This window comes from Entelurus aequoreus, linkage group LG10, assembly GCF_033978785.1.
Source record: "Entelurus aequoreus isolate RoL-2023_Sb linkage group LG10, RoL_Eaeq_v1.1, whole genome shotgun sequence".
NCBI lineage: Eukaryota > Metazoa > Chordata > Actinopteri > Syngnathiformes > Syngnathidae > Entelurus > Entelurus aequoreus.
This window is the reverse complement of record NC_084740.1, coordinates 44,328,968-44,346,997: the sequence shown is the minus strand read 5'-3', so window position 1 is coordinate 44,346,997 and position 18,030 is coordinate 44,328,968. Positions and strand designations below refer to the sequence as shown.

General features: G+C 45.5%; 1 protein-coding gene across 3 annotated transcripts in view; it reads left to right on the top strand.

Moving 5' to 3' along the window:
• The window catches only part of LOC133658677 (glutamate receptor ionotropic, kainate 1), an 88,246-nt gene that overhangs the window by 66,178 nt on the left and 4,038 nt on the right, over positions 1 to 18,030 (top strand). For 2 of the 3 annotated variants that reach the window (XM_062060957.1, XM_062060956.1), the window contains 4 exons: positions 2,124 to 2,267; positions 14,258 to 14,365; positions 16,889 to 16,930; positions 17,161 to 17,274. In XM_062060957.1, the coding sequence (XP_061916941.1) occupies positions 2,124 to 2,267; positions 14,258 to 14,365; positions 16,889 to 16,930; positions 17,161 to 17,274 (408 nt within the window). The remainder of the gene's footprint in view (positions 1 to 2,123; positions 2,268 to 14,257; positions 14,366 to 16,888; positions 16,931 to 17,160; positions 17,275 to 18,030) is intronic. The other variant, XM_062060958.1, reaches the window with a different exon arrangement.

The window sequence follows — 18,030 nt, the reverse complement described above, 5'->3', positions numbered from 1 at the left end:
TGTATATTGCTTATTTGTTTTGCATAGCCTTCGGTCTCCAGGCCATGGTCTCTGAAGAAACCCAATGACTCATTTTAAAACCAAGGGAGACCTGGCATGTAGTCCCCAGACTCTGGAATGACTTGCACCAGTCCTTCCGTGAACTTCACTGTTTTGACCCTTTTAAAAAAAACATTTGAAGACTCCCTTTTTAAGACAAGCTTTTAGTCAATGGACTTTTTAACGAGTTGTGACGTGAACTACTTACATACAAAAGCAGTGAAGTTGTCACGTTGTGTAAATGCTAAATAAAAAGAGAATACAACAAATCCTTTTCAACTTATATTCAATTGAATAGACTGCAAAGACAAGATATTTCATGTTCACACTGAGAAACTTTCTTATTTTTTAGCAAATAATCATTAACTTAGAATTTAATGGCAGCAACACATTGCAAAAAAGTTGTCAGAGGGGCATTTTTACCACTGTGTTACATGGCCTTTCCTTTTAACAACACTCAGTAAAGGTTTGGGAACTGAGGAGACACATTTTTGAATGTTCTCAGGTGGAATTATTTCCCATTCTTGCTTGATGTACAGCTTAAGTTGTTCCACAGTCCGGGGGTCTCCCTTGTGCTATTTTAGCCTTCATAATGCACCACACCAGGCCAGTCTAGTACCCGCACTCTTTTACTATAAAGCTACGTGGCTTGGCATTGTCTTGCTGAAATAAGCAGGGGCGTCCATGGTAACGTTGCTTGGATGGCAACATATGTTGCTCCAAAAGCTGTATGTACCTTTCAGCATTAATGGTGCCTTCACAGATGTGTAAGTTACCCATGTCTTGGGCACTAATACACCCCCATACCATCACACATGCTGCATTTTACACTTTCACCCTAGAACAGTCCGGATGGTTCTTTTCCTCTTTGGTCCGGAGGACACGATGTCAACAGTTTCCAAAAATAATGTGAAATGTGGACTCGTCAGACCACAGAACACTTTTCCACTTTGCATCAGTCCATCTTATATGAGCTCGGGCCCAGCGAAGCCGACGGCGTTTCTGGGTGTTGTTGATAAATGGCTTTGGCTTTGCATAGTAGAGTTTTAACTTGCACTTACAGATGTAGCGACCAACTGTAGTTACTGACTGTGGGTTTCTGAAGTGTTCCTGAGCCCATGTGGTGATATCCTTTACACACTGATGTGGCTTTTTGTTGCAGTACCGCCTGAGGGATCCAAGGTGTGTAATATCATGGCTTTACGTGCAGTGATTTCTCCAGATTCTCTGAACCTTTTGATGATATTACGGAGCGTAGATGGTGAAATCCCTAAATTCCTTGTTGAGAAATGTTGTTCTTAAACAATTTGCTCAGGCATTTGTTGACAAAGTGGTGACCCTCGCCCCGTCCTTGTTTGTGAATGACTGAGCATTTCATGGAAGCTGCTTTTATACCCAATCATGGCACCCACCTGTTCCCAATTAGCCTGTTCACCTGTGGGATGTTCCAAATAAGTCTTTGATGAGCATTCCTCAACTTTTTTCAGTCTTTTTTGTCACTTGTGCCAGCTTTTTTGAAACATGTTGCAGGCATCAAATTCCAAATGAGCTAATATTTGCAAAAAGATAAAGTTTCTCAGTGTGAACATGAAATATCTTGTCTTTTCAGTCTATTAAATTGAATATAAGTTGAAAAGGATTTGTTGTCTTCTCTTTTTATTTAGCATTTACACAACGTGACGACTTCACTGCTTTTGGGCTTTTGAAGCTGGAGATAGAGTCGGTGGACGTTTGAAGGAGTCAGGACGTGACCTACTTACATAGATGGAGTGCATAAACAATCAGGTTGCATATTTGTCCAGTCCAGGATCTCGTTAAGCAGCTCATTTCATTTCCATATTTACTTGTTTATCCATATTTAACGAGGGTCATTAAAAGCTTCTCGGTTCTTGGAATTAGAACGTAAACATCGTTAGCCCGCATGCTAATGTTGTGAAACGAGGCAAAACAGCAGATCTATTCCGGGAAACGCAACCTTTAGTTGGCGCCGCTGTCAGCCATGTTGTCTGCGATTGCGTAACACTCACTGCTGTTTCCCGTGGACTGAAGTGCCAGCGAGTGCTAAAGGAGGCATGTCTTCGCAGACGGAGGCGTCACTGATGTACGACGCCGTCTACATGGTGGCGGCCGCCTCGCAACGGGCCGCCCAGATGACCGTCAGCTCGCTCCAGTGCCACCGCCACAAGCCCTGGCGCTTCGGCGCACGCTTCATGAACATGCTGAAAGACGTGAGTTGGTGTTCTGCTACCTGCTCTGTCTGTGACCAACACACATCCATCCATCCATCCAACCATCCAACCAACCATCCATCCATCCAACCACCAGTCAATTCATATGAAATCACATCAACCGTGCATGTGTCTTCTTCTAAACCAGTGGTTCTTAACTAGAGATGTCCGATAATATCGGTCTGCCGATATTATCGGACGATAAATGCGTTAAAATGTAATATCGGAAATAATCGGTATCGGTTTTTTTATTATCAGTATCGTTTTTTTTTTGTTTTTGTTTTTTTTGGTTTTTCTTCATTAAATCCACATAAAAAACACAAGATACACTTACAATTAGTGCACCAACCCAAAAAACCTTCCTCCCCCATTTACACTCATTCACACAAAAGGGTTATTTCTTTCTGTTATTAATATTCTGGTTCCTACATTATATATCAATATATATCAATACAGTCTGCAAGGGATACAGTCTGTGCTTCCTACATTATATATCAATATATATCAATACAGTCTGCAAGGGATACAGTCCGTAAGCACACATGATTGTGCGTGCTGCTGCTCCACTAATAATACTAACCTTTAACAGTTAATTTTAAAAATTTTCATTAATTACTAGTTTCTATGTAACTGTTTTTATATTGTTTTACTTTCTTTTTTATTCAAGAAAATGTTTTTAATTTATTTATCTTATTTTATTTGATTCATTTTTTTTAAAAAGTACCTTATCTTCACCATACCTGGTTGTCCAAATTAGGCATAATAATGTGTTAATTCCACGACTGTATATATCGGTTGATATCGGTATCGGTAATTAAAGAGTTGGACGATATCGGCATATCGGATATCGGCAAAAAGCCATTATCGGACATCCCTATTCTTAACCTTGTTGGAGGTACCGAACCCCACCAGTTTCAAATGCGCATTCACCGAACCCTTCTTTAGTGAAAAATATTATTATATTTTTTTTTTTTTTTGAATTCAAGACAAAGTTACCATGTTTTTTTACTGGTGCACAAAATGATTTACTTTGTTTTTTATTTTTATTTTCAAACGCAGCTGCTTCTGTTTGCCACAAACTGGACCTATTTTCTTGCCAAAGTGTTTCTTTGCGTGATTGTTTGGCCCCACGTGAAATAACACCACAAATAACAACACACCTGGAATGGCCTCATCATGGGCTTTAATATGAGGGGTCACTCGATAGGGTTTGTTGATAGTTTTTTTCCACTTCAGTACCTGTGATTTATTCATTACCCAACCCTTGACTAATCAACTTTGTCTATCGATGGAATATGTCCAGTAACTTTTAGAAAAATAACAATACAGCCATCCAGAGCCACATACCAAGTCTATTTACCATGTTTTTTTTTCCAAACGCAGCTGCTTCTGTTTGCCTTTTTTTCTTGCCAAAGTGTTTCTTTGCGTGATTGTGTGGCCCCACGTGAAATAACACCACAAATAACAACACTCCTGGAAGGGCCTCATCGTGGGCTTTAATATGAGGGGTCACTCGATAGGGTTTGTTGATAGTTTTTTTTTTCCACCTCAGTACCTTTGAACGTTTTTGGTTTTTTTTCGCCCCATACCTGTGAACTTTACCTGGAGGCTGTCCCCATGATTAATCAATTTTGTCTATCGATGTAATATGTCCAGTAAGTTTTAGAAAAATAACAATCCAACCATCCAGAGGCACATAGCATTTATTGACATTAGCAAAGTTTGTTTTTGTTGTCGCTAATAGCAGCATATGCGTTTACTAAATGTGTACTGGGCACATGGGTGGGCATCCACTATTTTGGTGAACCTGTATGTCTATTTACCTTGTTTTTTAAACGCAGCTGCTTCTGTTTGCCACAAACTTGACCTACTTTCTTGCCAAAGTGTTTCTTTGCGTGATTGTTTGGCCCCACGTGAAATAACACCACAAATAACAACACACCTGGAATGGCCTCATCATGGGCTTTAATATGAGGGGTCACTCGATAGGGTTTGTTGATTGTTTTTTTCCACTTCAGTACCTGTGATTTATTCATTACCCAAAGGCTGTCCCCTTGACTAATCAACTTTGTCTATCGATGGAATATGTCCAGTAACTTTTAGAAAAATAACAATGCAACCATCCAGAGCCACATTCCAAGTCTATTTACCATGTTTTTTTTTTCCAAACGCAGCTGCTTCTGTTTGCCTTTTTTTTTCTTGCCAAAGTGTTTCTTTGCGTGATTGTGTGGCCCCACGTGAAATAACACCACAAATAACAACACACCTGGAAGGGCCTCATCGTGGGCTTTAATATGAGGGGTCACTCGATAGGGTTTGTTGATAGTTTTTTTTTTTGCCACCTCAGTACCTTTGAACGTTTTTGTTTTTTTCGCCCCATACCTGTGAACTTTACCTGGAGGCTGTCCCCATGATTAATCAATTTTGTCTATCGATATAATATGTCCAGTAAGTTTTAGAAAAATAACAATCCAACCATCCAGAGGCACATAGCATTTATTGACATTAGCAAAGTTTGTTTTTGTTGTCGCTAATAGCAGCAAAAGCGTTTAACAAATGTGTACTGGGCACGTGGGATGGCATCCACTATTTTGGTGAACCTGTATGTCTATTTACCTTGTTTTTTGTGTTGTTTTTTTTAACGCAGCTGCTTCGGTTTGCCACAAATTGGACCCATTTTCTTGCCAAAGTGTTTCTTTGCGTGATTGTGTGGCCCTATGTGAAACAACACCACAAATAACAGCACACCCGCAAAGGCCTCATCATGGGCTTTAATTTGAGGGGTCACTCGATAGGGTGACCCCTCATGAACATCACCTTGTTCAAACAACAAAACCAACACAGTGCATGAACTCACAACAAATTACTGTCAGGTTCAAACACCGAACTATCTATTACACAAGACAAGAAGAAGGAATCAAGCAGAGACAGAGTTGAATTTTGCTCATGAGGAGAGACGTATTGGGCTGCACACTCAGTTACAGTTCCCCCCTACGCTCTAAGGTACAGCCCCACGTGCTCCTCTATTTATTCGGGAGGTCCCTTGTTAACATCACTGAGGCTACTTCTGAAGGGAGGGGTAATGCGAGCAGCCCCAGTTAGACACAATACGTGATTATTCAGAATGGAAATGTGCTGACACTCGTGATTTCGCCCTGTGTCTGTTTTGTCTGCGTTGAGGTACTCGATGTCCGTCCTTGGCGTCTGGAAACAAACTGCTGACGCGAGACAACTCGCAAAGCAAGATTACAAGTTGTGTGCCTTTGCACAGATAGAAAAGTACAACTTCAGCACAATTGATAATAACTATAGCAACGGCCTTTAAGCATAAGAGTTATGTGATAACTTGTACATAATTATTCTAACATTGACACACCTGCAAATCAGATGGAAAATTAAAGGGAACATTGTTTGTGGGTATCCATAACACGGCGATAGGGAGAAGATTTTATTTACACGATGAGTCGGGTGTGTCTTGACCTTCGCCGAACCCCTGGGGTTCCATCGAACCCAGGTTAAGAACCACTGTTCTAAACGCTTTTTCAATCACACAGCTCGGAAGTGCACGATAGCGTTTTAGCATTGATGCTGAAAAGTACTTTTGATCACTTTTTTTTTGTGTCTGTAGCTTTGATGTTGATGCTAAAAGTGTCTGACATAATGATTATGAACGACAGACAACATTCTAAGCGCCGCCCCTTCACAGTAACAGCGCGTTCTGCGTCACAACAGCACCCGAGCGACATAGTCCTTTAAAATGAGTTCACTTCAGGAGTCCCAACGAGTCGATAAAAGCTTGAGTGCACTCATCTTTCAAGGCAGATTTAACTGGTCTGGTTTTTACACAGAGCTTCCTTCATTACAAAGTCCTGCTGCTATGCACTCAGACATGAGGCCAAGCCTGCCTGGTCCGCTTATATCAACACACACACACAGACACACACACACACACACACACACACACACACACACACACACACACACACACTCCTGTATTAGTTACCTTCTTGAGACCTGAGAAAAATGCCTCCCTCTTTAGGACCACCCTTTCTAGATATATAAAGATGTGTATTTACAACATTGATAATAACTATAATAGTAACTTTACTCAACAAAAGTCACAATTTTATAAGAAAAATTTAAAATGTTGGCAATAGTATAATAATAATCAGAATTTTACTTGGCAAAATTATGACAACAGAAAAAAATCAACAAAAAATCCTGACTTTGGAGCAATGTTCACGGACTCTAGTATTTGACTCTCTATTAGATGCAATGGTTTTCCGTATTGGGACCATGATTTCGGTCCTAACTTGTTCACCGGTCCTCATATGGACGCTACTTTTCCTTGTTGATGTCTCAAGAAGGGCTGAAATACAAGAACACACACACACACACACACACACACACACACACATTGTTGTATTTGTTAGCTTCTTGAGACCTGAGAAAAATGCCTCCCTCTTAAGGACCACCCTTTCTAGATATATAAAGATGTGTATTTACAACATTGATCAGATATAAATACTATGCAAACATAGGAAAGCTTGTTGTGAAAAATGAGTTGGAATTTCACAAGAAAAAGGTCACAGTTTCACAAGAAAAACTTAGAAGTTGGAAATCTACCGAAAGACAGTCACAGTTTTACAAGAAAAGTTTAACATTTTGACAATTTTATGAAAAGAGTTGTAACTTTACTCGACAAAAGTCACAATTTTATAAGAAAACTTGAACATTTTGGCAATATTATAATAATAATCGGAATTTTACTTGGCAAAATTAGGACAAAGGTCATCATTTTACTCAAAAAATGTCACTGTTTTACAAGAACAACAAAAATTTAGAATTTTATATGACAAATGTCATCATTTTGTATTAAAAAGCAATAATTTTACATTAAAAAGTAATAATTTTACATTACAAAGTAATAATTTACATAAAAAGTAATAATTTTCCGAGAAAATATTTTACAGAAACAGAAAGAATATGAGAAATTGTTCCCAATTTTATAAGAAAAAAGTCGACACATTGTGAGAAAAAGACTGCTTTTAGTTGTTTTTAAAAAATGTTTTGTTTATAATTGGTTTTTAATCTTCATTATTCACTTCAAGTTATTACAGTATGTCTCTATATACATATTTATTTTATTAATTTTGGCCAAAGGGGGCACATTTAAATTTCTTACACACACCTGTTATTTCATATGTTGACCAGAGGGGGAGCACTTTTAAAAGCGACACACAGTCAATTTGAAAAATCCCTCCTTTTTGGGACCACCCTCATTTTGATGAATGTCACCAGCAGGGGGTGCAAACGAGATCTCTATTTTTGTATTTTGAAACGTGCTTTAATGCAGATGACAAAGGAGTCAGGGGCCACAGATGACAAAGGAGTCAGGGACCACAGACAACAAAGGAGTCAGGGACCACAGACGACAAAGGAGTCAGGGACCACAGACAACAAAGGAGTCAGGGACCACAGACAACAAAGGAGTCAGGGACCACAGATGACAAAGGAGTCAGGGACCACAGATGACAAAGGAGTCAGGGACCACAGATGACAAAGGAGTCAGGGACCACAGATGACAAAGGAGTCAGGGACCACAGACGACAAAGGAGTCAGGGACCACAGATGACAAAGGAGTCAGGGACCACAGACAACAAAGGAGTCAGGGACCACAGATGACAAAGGAGTCAGGGACCACAGATGACAAAGGAGTCAGGGACCACAGATGACAAAGGAGTCAGGGACCACAGATGACAAAGGAGTCAGGGACCACAGATGACAAAGGAGTCAGGGACCACAGACGACAAAGGAGTCAGGGACCACAGACGACAAAGGAGTCAGGGACCACAGATGACAAAGGAGTCAGGGACCACAGATGACAAAGGAGTCAGGGACCACAGATGACAAAGGAGTCAGGGACCACAGATGACAAAGGAGTCAGGGGCCACAGATGACAAAGGAGTCGGGGACCACAGATGACAAAGGAGTCAGGGACCACAGATGACAAAGGAGTCAGGGACCACAGATGACAAAGGAGTCAGGGACCACAGATGACGAAGGAGTCAGGGGCCACAGATGACAAAGGAGTCAGGGACCACAAATGACAAAGGAGTCAGGGACCACAGATGACGAAGGAGTCAGGGGCCACAGATGACAAAGGAGTCAGGGACCACAGATGACAAAGGAGTCAGGGACCACAGATGACAAAGGAGTCAGGGGCCACAGATGACAAAGGAGTCGGGGACCACAGATGACAAAGGAGTCAGATGACAAAGGAGTCAGGGACCACAGATGACATAGGAGTCAGATGACAAAGGAGTCAGGGACCACAGATGACAAAGGAGCCAGGGACCACAGACGACAAAGGAGTCAGGGACCACAGATGACAAAGGAGTCAGGGACCACAGACGACAAAGGAGCCAGGGACCACAGACGACAAAGGAGTCAGGGACCACAGACGACAAAGGAGTCAGGGACCACAGATGACAAAGGAGTCAGGGACCACAGATGACAAAGGAATCAGGGACCACAGACGACAAAGGAGTCAGGGACCACAGACGACAAAGGAGTCAGGGACCACAGACGACAAAGGAGTCAGGGACCACAGACGACAAAGGAGTCAGGGACCACAGACGACAAAAGAGTCAGGGACCACAGACGACAAAGGAGTCAGGGACCACAGATGACAAAGGAGTCAGGGGCCACAGATGACAAAGGAGCCAGGGACCACAGACGACAAAGGAGTCAGGGACCACAGATGACAAAGGAGTCAGGGACCACAGATGACAAAGGAGTCAGGGACCACAGATGACAAAGGAGTCAGGGGCCACAGATGACAAATGAGTCAGGGACCACAGATGACAAAGGAGTCAGGGGCCACAGATGACAAAGGAGTCAGGGACCACAGACGACAAAGGAGTCAGGGACCACAGATGACAAAGGAGTCAGGGGCCACAGATGACAAAGGAGTCAGGGACCACAGATGACAAAGGAGCCAGGGACCAATGACGACAAAGGAGTCAGGGACCACAGATGACAAAGGAGTCAGGGACCACAAATGACAAAGGAGTCAGGGGCCACAGATGACAAAGGAGTCAGGGACCACAGATGACAAAGGAGTCAGGGACCACAGACGACAAAGGAGTCAGGGACCACAGATGACAAAGGAGCCAGGGACCACAGACGACAAAGGAGTCAGGGACCACAGACGACAAAGGAGTCAGGGGCCACAGATGACAAAGGAGTCAGGGACCACAGATGACAAAGGAGCCAGGGGCCACAGATGACAAAGGAGCCAGGGACCACAGACGACAAAGGAGTCAGGGACCACAGACGACAAAGGAGTCAGGGACCACAGATGACAAAGGAGTCAGGGACCACAGATGACAAAGGAGTCAGGGACCACAGATGACAAAGGAGTCAGGGACCACAGACGACAAAGGAGTCAGGGACCACAGACGACAAAGGAGTCAGGGACCACAGACGACAAAGGAGTCAGGGACCACAGATGACAAAGGAGTCAGGGACCACAGATGACAAAGGAGTCAGGGACCACAGATGACAAAGGAGTCAGGGACCACAGATGACAAAGGAGTCAGGGGCCACAGATGACAAAGGAGTCGGGGACCACAGATGACAAAGGAGTCAGATGACAAAGGAGTCAGGGACCACAGATGACATAGGAGTCAGATGACAAAGGAGTCAGGGACCACAGATGACAAAGGAGTCAGGGACCACAGATGACAAAGGAGTCAGGGACCACAGACGACAAAGGAGTCAGGGACCACAGATGACAAAGGAGTCAGGGACCACAGATGACAAAGGAGTCAGGGACCACAGATGACAAAGGAGTCAGGGACCACAGACGACAAAGGAGTCAGGGACCACAGACGACAAAGGAGTCAGGGACCACAGACGACAAAGGAGTCAGGGACCACAGATGACAAAGGAGTCAGGGACCACAGATGACAAAGGAGTCAGGGACCACAGATGACAAAGGAGTCAGGGACCACAGATGACAAAGGAGTCAGGGGCCACAGATGACAAAGGAGTCGGGGACCACAGATGACAAAGGAGTCAGATGACAAAGGAGTCAGGGACCACAGATGACATAGGAGTCAGATGACAAAGGAGTCAGGGACCACAGATGACAAAGGAGTCAGGGACCACAGATGACAAAGGAGTCAGGGGCCACAGATGACAAAGGAGTCAGGGACCACAGATGACAAAGGAGTCAGGGACCACAGATGACAAAGGAGTCAGGGACCACAGATGACAAAGGAGTCAGGGACCACAGATGACAAAGGAGTCAGGGACCACAGATGACAAAGGAGCCAGGGACCACAGACGACAAAGGAGTCAGGGACCACAGATGACAAAGGAGTCAGGGACCACAGACGACAAAGGAGCCAGGGTCCACAGACGACAAAGGAGTCAGGGACCACAGATGACAAAGGAGTCAGGGACCACAGACGACAAAGGAGTCAGGGACCACAGATGACAAAGGAGCCAGGGACCATAGACGACAAAGGAGTCAGGGACCACAGATGACAAAGGAGTCAGGGACCACAGATGACAAAGGAGTCAGGGGCCACAGATGACAAAGGAGTCAGGGACCACAGACGACAAAGGAGTCAGGGATCACAGATGACAAAGGAGTCAGGGGCCACAGATGACAAAGGAGTCAGGGACCACAGACGACAAAGGAGTCAGGGACCACAGACGACAAAGGAGTCAGGGACCACAGATGACAAAGGAGTCAGGGACCACAGATGACAAATGAGCCAGGGACCACAGACGACAAAGGAGTTAGGGACCACAGATGACAAAGGAGTCAGGGACCGCAGATGACAAAGGAGTCAGGGACCGCAGATGACAAAGGAGTCAGGGACCACAGACGACAAAGGAGTCAGGGACCACAGACGACAAAGGAGTCAGGGACCACAGACGACAAAGGAGTCAGGGACCACAGACGACAAAGGAGTCAGGGACCACAGACGACAAAGGAGCCAGGGACCACAGACGACAAAGGAGTCAGGGACCACAGACGACAAAGGAGTCAGGGACCACAGACGACAAAGGAGTCAGGGACCACAGACGACAAAGGAGTCAGGGACCACAGACGACAAAGGAGTCAGGGACCACAGACGACAAAGGAGCCAGGGACCACAGACGACAAAGGAGTCAGGGACCACAGACGACAAAGGAGTCAGGGACCACAGACGACAAAGGAGTCAGGGACCACAGACGACAAAGGAGTCAGGGACCACAGACGACAAAGGAGTCAGGGACCACAGATGACAAAGGAGCCAGGGACCACAGACGACAAAGGAGCCAGGGACCACAGACGACAAAGGAGTCAGGGACCACAGACGACAAAGGAGTCAGGGACCACAGACGACAAAGGAGTCAGGGACCACAGACGACAAAGGAGTCAGGGACCACAGATGACAAAGGAGTCAGGGACCACAGACGACAAAGGAGTCAGGGACCACAGATGACAAAGGAGTCAGGGACCACAGACGACAAAGGAGTCAGGGACCACAGATGACAAAGGAGCCAGGGACCATAGACGACAAAGGAGTCAGGGACCACAGATGACAAAGGAGTCAGGGACCGCAGATGACAAAGGAGTCAGGGGCCACAGATGACAAAGGAGTCAGGGACCACAGACGACAAAGGAGTCAGGGACCACAGACGACAAAGGAGTCAGGGACCACAGACGACAAAGGAGCCAGGGACCACAGACGACAAAGGAGTCAGGGACCACAGACGACAAAGGAGTCAGGGACCACAGACGACAAAGGAGTCAGGGACCACAGACGACAAAGGAGTCAGGGACCACAGACGACAAAGGAGTCAGGGACCACAGACGACAAAGGAGTCAGGGACCACAGACGACAAAGGAGTCAGGGACCACAGACGACAAAGGAGTCAGGGACCACAGATGACAAAGGAGTCAGGGACTACAGATGACAAAGGAGTCAGGGGCCACAGATGACAAAGGAGTCAGGGACCACAGATGACAAAGGAGTCAGGGACCACAGATGACAAAGGAGCCAGGGACCACAGACGACAAAGGAGTCAGGGGCCACAGATGACAAAGGAGCCAGGGACCACAGACGACAAAGGAGTCAAGGACCACAGATGACAAAGGAGTCAGGGACCACAGACGACAAAGGAGTCAGGGGCCACAGATGACAAAGGAGTCAGGGACCACAGATGACAAAGGAGTCAGGGACCACAGATGACAAAGGAGTCAGGGACCACAGACGACAAAGGAGTCAGGGACCACAGACGACAAAGGAGTCAGGGACCACAGACGACAAAGGAGTCAGGGACCACAGACGACAAAGGAGTCAGGGACCACAGACGACAAAGGAGCCAGGGACCACAGACGACAAAGGAGTCAGGGACCACAGACGACAAAGGAGTCAGGGACCACAGACGACAAAGGAGTCAGGGACCACAGACGACAAAGGAGTCAGGGACCACAGACGACAAAGGAGTCAGGGACCACAGACGACAAAGGAGTCAGGGACCACAGACGACAAAGGAGCCAGGGACCACAGACGACAAAGGAGTCAGGGACCACAGACGACAAAGGAGTCAGGGACCACAGACGACAAAGGAGTCAGGGACCACAGACGACAAAGGAGTCAGGGACCACAGACGACAAAGGAGTCAGGGACCACAGATGACAAAGGAGCCAGGGACCACAGACGACAAAGGAGTCAGGGACCACAGACGACAAAGGAGTCAGGGACCACAGACGACAAAGGAGTCAGGGACCACAGACGACAAAGGAGTCAGGGACCACAGACGACAAAGGAGTCAGGGACCACAGACGACAAAGGAGTCAGGGACCACAGACGACAAAGGAGTCAGGGACCACAGACGACAAAGGAGTCAGGGACCACAGACGACAAAGGAGTCAGGGACCACAGACGACAAAGGAGCCAGGGACCATAGACGACAAAGGAGTCAGGGACCACAGATGACAAAGGAGTCAGGGACCACAGACGACAAAGGAGTCAGGGACCACAGACGACAAAGGAGTCAGGGACCACAGACGACAAAGGAGTCAGGGGCCACAGACGACAAAGGAGTCAGGGACCACAGACGACAAAGGAGTCAGGGACCACAGATGACAAAGGAGTCAGGGACCACAGACGACAAAGGAGTCAGGGACCACAGACGACAAAGGAGTCAGGGACCACAGATGACAAAGGAGTCAGGGACCACAGATGACAAAGGAGTCAGGGACCACAGATGACAAAGGAGTCAGGGACCACAGATGACAAAGGAGTCAGGGACCACAGATGGCCCCTGTGCCACACTTTGGGCAAGCCAGCTGTAGCAGCTAAGTGTTAATGTCCACTATAGTCTTAGTAGCGTAGTGTATTTGTTCGTCCTATGGTCACATGTGGCTTGTCTTACGCCAGCACAGGAAGTGGTCAAATCAACTGTTCACCTGGCGGCTTTTTTCGGGGATGAATAGGGAAGTCCTTCTTTAGCTTGTTTGATCATATATTGCTGCCTTTGCACCTGTCAATTTTTACTTTTGTATGCACATTAAATCAACAAAATATCCTGACTTTGGAGCAATGTTCACGGACTCTAGTATTTGGTTGTCTATTAGATGCAATGTTATTGGGACCATGATTTATGTCATCACTTGTTCACCGGTCCTCATATGGACGGTATTTTTCGTTGTTGATGTCTCAAGAAGGGTAGAAATACAACACACACACACACACACACACACACACACACGCACACGCACACGCACATTAAGATGCCTGTGTCACTGTTCACAGCCTCTAATGTAGCTCCTCCATAATTCATTTCCCAAATACTTGTTTGCCAAGGCTTCTATTAGATTTAGCATTTGGGTGTATGTTGGTTTAAAAAGAATAAATGGAGATTCACTGGTGGTGTTTTCTGCTCTTTGGTGGCACACCCCCACACCCCCACACCCACAGGCCCAGTGGAACGGCTTAACGGGACAAATAATCATCAACAAGACTGACGGCCTACGGAAAGATTTTGATTTGGACGTGATCAGCCTCAAGGAGGACGGCTTGGAGAAGGTGAACCATCTGACCCACTTTTGACTATTTTCTGCTAGTTTGGAAAGTCCATAGATACACTATATTGTCAAAAGTATTTGGCCACCTGCATATGAACGTGAAGTGCCATCCCATTCCTAACCCATAGGGTTCAATATGACCTTCAGCAGCTATTACAGCTTCAACTCTTCTGGGAAGGCTGTCCACAAGGTTGCGGAGTGTGTTTATAGCAATTTTCCACCATTCTTCCAAAAAAAGCGCATTGGTGAGGTCACACACTTATGTTGGTGGAGAAGGCCTGGCTCTCAGTCTCCGTTCTAAATCATCCCAAAGGTGTTCTATCGGGTTCGGGTCAGGACTCTGTGCAGGCCAGTCAAGTTCATCCACACCAGACTCTGTCATCCATATCTTTATGGACCTTCTTCATGTTGGAAGAGGAAGGGGCCCGCTCCAAACTGTTCCCACAAAGTTGGGAGCATGGGATTGTCCAAAATGTTTTGGTGTCCTGGAGCATTCAAAGTTCCTTTCTCTGGAACTAAGGGGCCTGAAAAACAACCCCACACCATAATTCCTCCCCCACCAAATTTCACACTCGGCACAATGCAGTCTGAAATGCAGCGTTCTGCCGGCAACCTCCAAACCCAGACTGGACCATCAGATTGCCAGATGGAAAAGCGTGACTCATCAGTCCAGAGAAGGCGTCTCCACTGCTCTAGAGTCCAGTGGTGATGTCCTTTACACCACTGCATCCCACGCTTTGCATTGGACTTGGTGATGTATGGCTTAGATGCAGCTGCTCGGCCATGGAAACCCATTCCATGAAGCTCTCTGCGTACTGTACGTGGGCTAATTGGAAGGTGACATGAAGTTTGGAGCTCTGTAGCAACTGACTGTGCAGAAAGTCTTTGCACTATGCCAGGGGTCGGCAACCTTTACCACTCAAAGAGCCATTTTGGCAAGTTTCACAAATTAAAGAAAATAATGGGAGCCACAAAAAAATGTTTTTAATTTAAAATGAAAAACGCGGCATACAAAGCTTAAATTGCTTTGTGCTATGTTAACCAGGGGTCTCAGACACACGCACCGGCACGCACATTAATATGGAAATTTGATGTTAGTGCGGCCCGCGAGTTTTCAATGAATGGCGCTTGATAGCGTCATACTTGCCAACCCTCTCATTATTTCCGGGAGACTCCCGAATATCAGGGCGTGATGGCACTGTTTTTAGCGCCCTCTACAGCCTGCCCAAACAGTGCACCTGCTCGACCACATGTAGAATGCAGTTTCAGCTTGCTCACGTAAGTGACAGCAAGGCGTACTAGTTCAACAGCCACACAGCTTACACTGACGGTAGCCGTATAAAACAACTTTAACACTGTTACGTTACAAATATGCGCCACACTTTGAACCCACACCAAAAAAGAATGACAAACACATTTCTGGAGAACATAAACACAACACAACAATTACCCAGAATCCCATGCAGCCCTAAGTCTTCCGCTCAACCGACGCACGGAGGGGGGAGGGTTGATGTGTGGGGGGGTTTGGTGGTAGCGGGGGTGTATAATCTAGACCGGAAGAGTCAGGGCTGCATGGGATTCTGGGTATTGGTTGTGTTGTGTTTATGTTGTGTTACGGTGCGGATGTTCTCCAGAAATGTGTTTTTCATTCTTTTTTGGTGTGGGTTCACAGTGTGGCGCATATTTGTAACGTAACAGTGTTAAAGTTGTTTTATACGGCTACCGTCAGTGTAAGCTGTGTGGCTGATGACTAAGTATGCTTTGCTGTCTCCTACGTGTGCATGTAAAAGCTACATACAACATGTGGCCAGGCTGGCACGCTGTTTGTAAATGCTATAGAGGACAATTACTGCGGTGCAATTAGCGCACGCCCTTAATTTAGTAATTAGAGTGAAAATAGGATTATATTTGCCCTGGGAGTTTTCTAGGAGAGGCACTGAGATCCATAAGTCTCCTGGGAAAGTCGGGGGGTCGGCAAGTATGCAGCTGAGCCACATCAGAGTGGTCAAAGAGCCGCATGCGGCTCCAGAGCCGCGGGTTGCCGACCCCTGCACTATGCTGACCTCTCTGTCAGTTTACCTGGCCTACCACTTGGTGGCTGAGTTGCTGTTGTTCCCAAACTCTTCACTTTTCTTATAATAAAGTTGACTTTGGGATATTTAGGAGCGAGGAAATTTCAGGACTGGATTTGTTGCACAGGTGGCATCCTATGACAGTTCCACGCTGGAAATCACTGAGAGCGGCCCATTCTTTCACAAATGTTTGTAGAAACAGTCTCCATGCCTAAGTGCTTGATTTGATACACCGGGCCAAGTGATTAGGACACCTGATTCTCATCATTTGGATGGCTGGCCAAATACGTTTGGCAATATAGTGCATCTTTAGAATTGTGTCCCTGCAGAAATGCAACATTTGCAAGAGTAAAGAAGCGTGATTCCTAGCACCAATGCTTGCCAGTTCATGATGCTACCTTTCCACCCATGCTACCTATTTAAAAGTGCTCTTTCTTTATTGTTTCTGCAAGATAATCGCGGGCAACAATCGCCTGAATAAAGTGTGGAAAAAGGTCTGTACTTTAGCTGCCCCAAGCAGACTAAAGGAATAGTAACACTGTTTACTAATCGGCTCTCCTCTGTAATTGTCCTTCTCTCTCCCCGATGTGTGCGCTCTCTCACCTGTTGTGACTTGTTTTGGTTTGCTTTTTTCACCCCTTTTTGGACGTCCCGCCTGTCTGTGTGTTCATCATGCCACAACGCTGCTCGTTATGATCGCCAGTTGTCAATTCTATCTTCACAGATTGGCGTGTGGAACTCCCAAACCGGCCTTAATTTAACAGAGAACAACAAGGACAAGTCCACCAACGTGACCGACTCCATGGCCAACAGGACCCTCATTGTCACCACTATTCTGGTACTACCACTATTCTGGTACTGCTGCAACCACACTCTGCGGTCAGGATGTCACAACCTAGCGTATTTTATAGAAAAATACATGGTTAGGCACAATGAAACAAGTCTTAAAAGAACTACAAAGTATCTAGGGATTAGGGTTGTCCTGATACCAACATGTTGGTACCGGTACCAAAATGCATTTACTTTGACACTTTTCTAAATAAAGGGCACCACAAAAAATGAATTTATTGGCTTTATTTGAACAAAAAATCTTAGGGTACATGAAACATATGTTTATTATTGTAATTTAGTCCTTAAATAAAATAGTGAACATACTAGACAACTTGTCAACCGGACTACTGCTCATTTCCTGGTCAAGCAAGCCTAAAGGCTGGCTAGCTAGCTTACATGCTAACATGAATACATTTCCCACTAAGAAACAACTTACCTCCAATCTCGTCGTGGTGTGTTGTTCGTTTCAAACGCATTAAGACATTCACTCGTGCACCTTGAGCCTACAAGCTGTGCTCTCTGAGACCAGGGTGATCGTTCCATACTTGGAGGAGTATCATGAAAAACAATCTCAAACCTTTACAGATGAAAGACAAACTTACTCAAACTCTTCAACACAACATAATATGGCTTTTAAGAAACCTGTGCAGTATTCTTCTGCCAAGAAAGTATATTATGTGTTCGTTCATTTTTAAATAAAACTTGGTTCAAAGATTTCAGAGTGTGTATAAGTACGTTTTAAGCACATTCATATCAATAAAAC